Here is a 2,500-nt window from a genome sequence, read left to right as displayed (position 1 = left end):
TGTGTCAGTGTTTACTTTGCTTTAAGGGATGTGTGTGTGTGTGTGTGTGTGTGTGTGTGTGCACTGGTATGTGTGTGCACTGGTGTGTGTGCACTAGTGTGTGTGTAGATGTAAACGTGTGCATGCTATTCTTGGAAAAGCTGAGAACTGTGTTCTGTTTTTGTTTGAGAAGAGCACGCACGTGACTGAAAGTTGTTTGTTTGAGAGTGTGTTTTTTTGAGTGTGTGTAGCAGAGGAAATCTGAATGTTAAGGTCAGTGCACGTGTGTGTGTGTGTGTGTGTGTGTGTGTGTGTGGTATGTGTGTGTGCATGTGATGTGTGGGTATGTTTTTGCTTGTGGGTGTGAAGATAAACTAGACCTTATCATTAACCCTGCCTGTCAAAGCCTGGCACTTTAAAACCCTAGTCATTAGTCTATATGAAAAAACACTCCTTTAAAAGACAGTACAGCTAAAGCAAAACTAAACTTCCCCAGGCTTTTTCACACTAACGAGAGGCTAATGAGCAGCTAATGAGACTTCGCTCACACACTGGGCTCTGGCTGCTAACAGACCTGAGTAACAGACAAAGATAAACAAGCTTGTGGGAAGCGGAGTAAAGGTGAAGTCCAATTATCAGATTAGAGACCTCAGCCTCTGGCATGGAGGTGTAACAAAGCTACGTGTGTATGTGTGTGTGGGAGAGAGAGAAAATGTGTATGCACAGTATGTGTTTGTGTGTGGGTCTGTGGATACGTGTGTGTGTGTGTGTGTGTGTGTGTGACAGAGAGAGAGAGAGAATGTACTGTATGTGTGTGTGTGTGTGCGTGCATGTGTGTCTGTGGATGTGTGGGTGTGTGAGAGAGAGAGAGAGAGAGGGAGAGTGTGTGTGTGTGTGTGTGTGTGTGTGTGTGTGTGTGTGTGTGTGTGTGTGTGTTAGTATGTATGTATAAAACCACTGGTAATATGCCCCTGCCCCCTAGGTGATTGGTGCTGCGACGCTGGTCCTGTGTATCTTGGCAATCACCGACAAGAAGAACATCGGAGCACCTAAAGGCATGGAGCCGCTGGTCATCAGCCTGTCCATCCTCGCCATCGGCGTGTCCATGGGCCTCAACTGCGGCTATCCCATTAACCCTGCCCGTGACCTGGGGCCACGGCTCTTCACTGCCGTGGCTGGGTGGGGCTTCGAGGTGTTCAGGTGAGTGTGTGTACGTGTGTGTGTGTGTGTGTGTGTGTGTGTCTGAGCAGGTGTGTGAGATCCTCATCCATTCATCCATTCATCCAGTTCCCATACTTACATCAGAGGTGTGTGACGGACCTGCCCATCATTCACCCAGCAGCTTCCCCAACCCCAGAAAAAGTAATAACATCATTAACCAGTTTACGATAAGCATATTCAATTTTCATGCCAGCCACCATTTCCTTAAAAATCTCCACATCCTAAACTGAACCCACCCTGAGTACCTTGCTCTTTCGAGTCCTCCAAATGGCCACTTGAACAAACAGACCTTGCACCTCATCTTCACCTTGTAAACGGAGCCGCTAACAAAACGATGATGGCAGAAACTCTCCCCCAACTTTCCAAACCGGTCCCTCAGGCACTCAAAACGCCCACCCAACCTCTCAATGCAACTGCATCATCCACCCTCAGCTGGAGTCACCACCACCACCACCACCAATGCTCTCTGCTGGTGTGCCACGTGTCTGTCTGTAGGTATAGCCCCGTGAACGAGCCTCCATTGTAAATCGGCCGTACGTTTCTCCATTGGAGGTTTAGAAAAAGACCCCCAACAACCTCTAAGTAAGAAAGAGAGAGTGAGAGGGGGAACATGAGAGAAGGAGAAAGGAGAAAGGGAGAGGAGGAACATGAGAGAAGGAGAAAGGAGAAAGGGAGAGTAGGAAAGTGAGAGAAGGAGAAAGGAGAGAGTGAGAGGGGGAACATGAGAGAAGGAGAAAGGAGAAAGGGAGAGGAGGAAAGTGAGAGAAGGAGAAAGGAGAGAGTGAGAGGTGATGGTGATGGTGCCGTGGGGAAGCCATTTTTCTGAGCAGGCCAACCTTACCCAGCAGGACCAGGGGCGTTCCTCAGGTTCCTTTTCATCTCTCTCCATCACTCTCCATCTCACCCTCTCTCTTCATCTCTCTCCATCTCTCTCCATCACTCTCATCTCTCCCTCTCATCATGTTTTTCTCTCTTATCTTCATGGTTCTCTCTTTCTCTCTCTCTCTCCTCTCCCTTGTTCTTTCTCCCTGCTTCTCTCTGTTTTTCCTCCAAATAGGGCAGGCTTTGCTACTTCTCTCCTGACAATTGGGATGAATTTTTTAGAAGCCTTGTGCGTGTGACTGTGTGTGTGTGTCATCTGTATGTGTGTGTCTCAGTGTGTGTGTGTCATCTGTGTGTGTGTGTTTGTCATCTGTGTGTGTGTGTGTGTCCAGTGATGAGAGAGCTGTTTTCAGCACATGTGCAGAGGGAAGCATCCCATCACACATGAATATTCCAAAGCTCTTGTAGCCAAAGTAGA

General features: G+C 48.1%; 1 protein-coding gene across 1 annotated transcript in view; it reads left to right on the top strand.

Annotated features, from left to right (window-relative positions):
• aqp9b (aquaporin 9b) overlaps positions 1-2,500 on the top strand; it is a 17,290-nt gene that overhangs the window by 10,754 nt on the left and 4,036 nt on the right. The window contains exon 5 of the mRNA XM_012819383.3: positions 962-1,179. Within this exon, the coding sequence (XP_012674837.1) occupies positions 962-1,179 (218 nt within the window). The remainder of the gene's footprint in view (positions 1-961; positions 1,180-2,500) is intronic.

The sequence above is a fragment of the Clupea harengus genome, chromosome 20 (assembly GCF_900700415.2).
Source record: "Clupea harengus chromosome 20, Ch_v2.0.2, whole genome shotgun sequence".
NCBI classification, from domain to species: domain Eukaryota; kingdom Metazoa; phylum Chordata; class Actinopteri; order Clupeiformes; family Clupeidae; genus Clupea; species Clupea harengus.
Note: the sequence above shows the minus strand (reverse complement) of the source record. Positions and strands in the feature narration are given on the sequence as shown.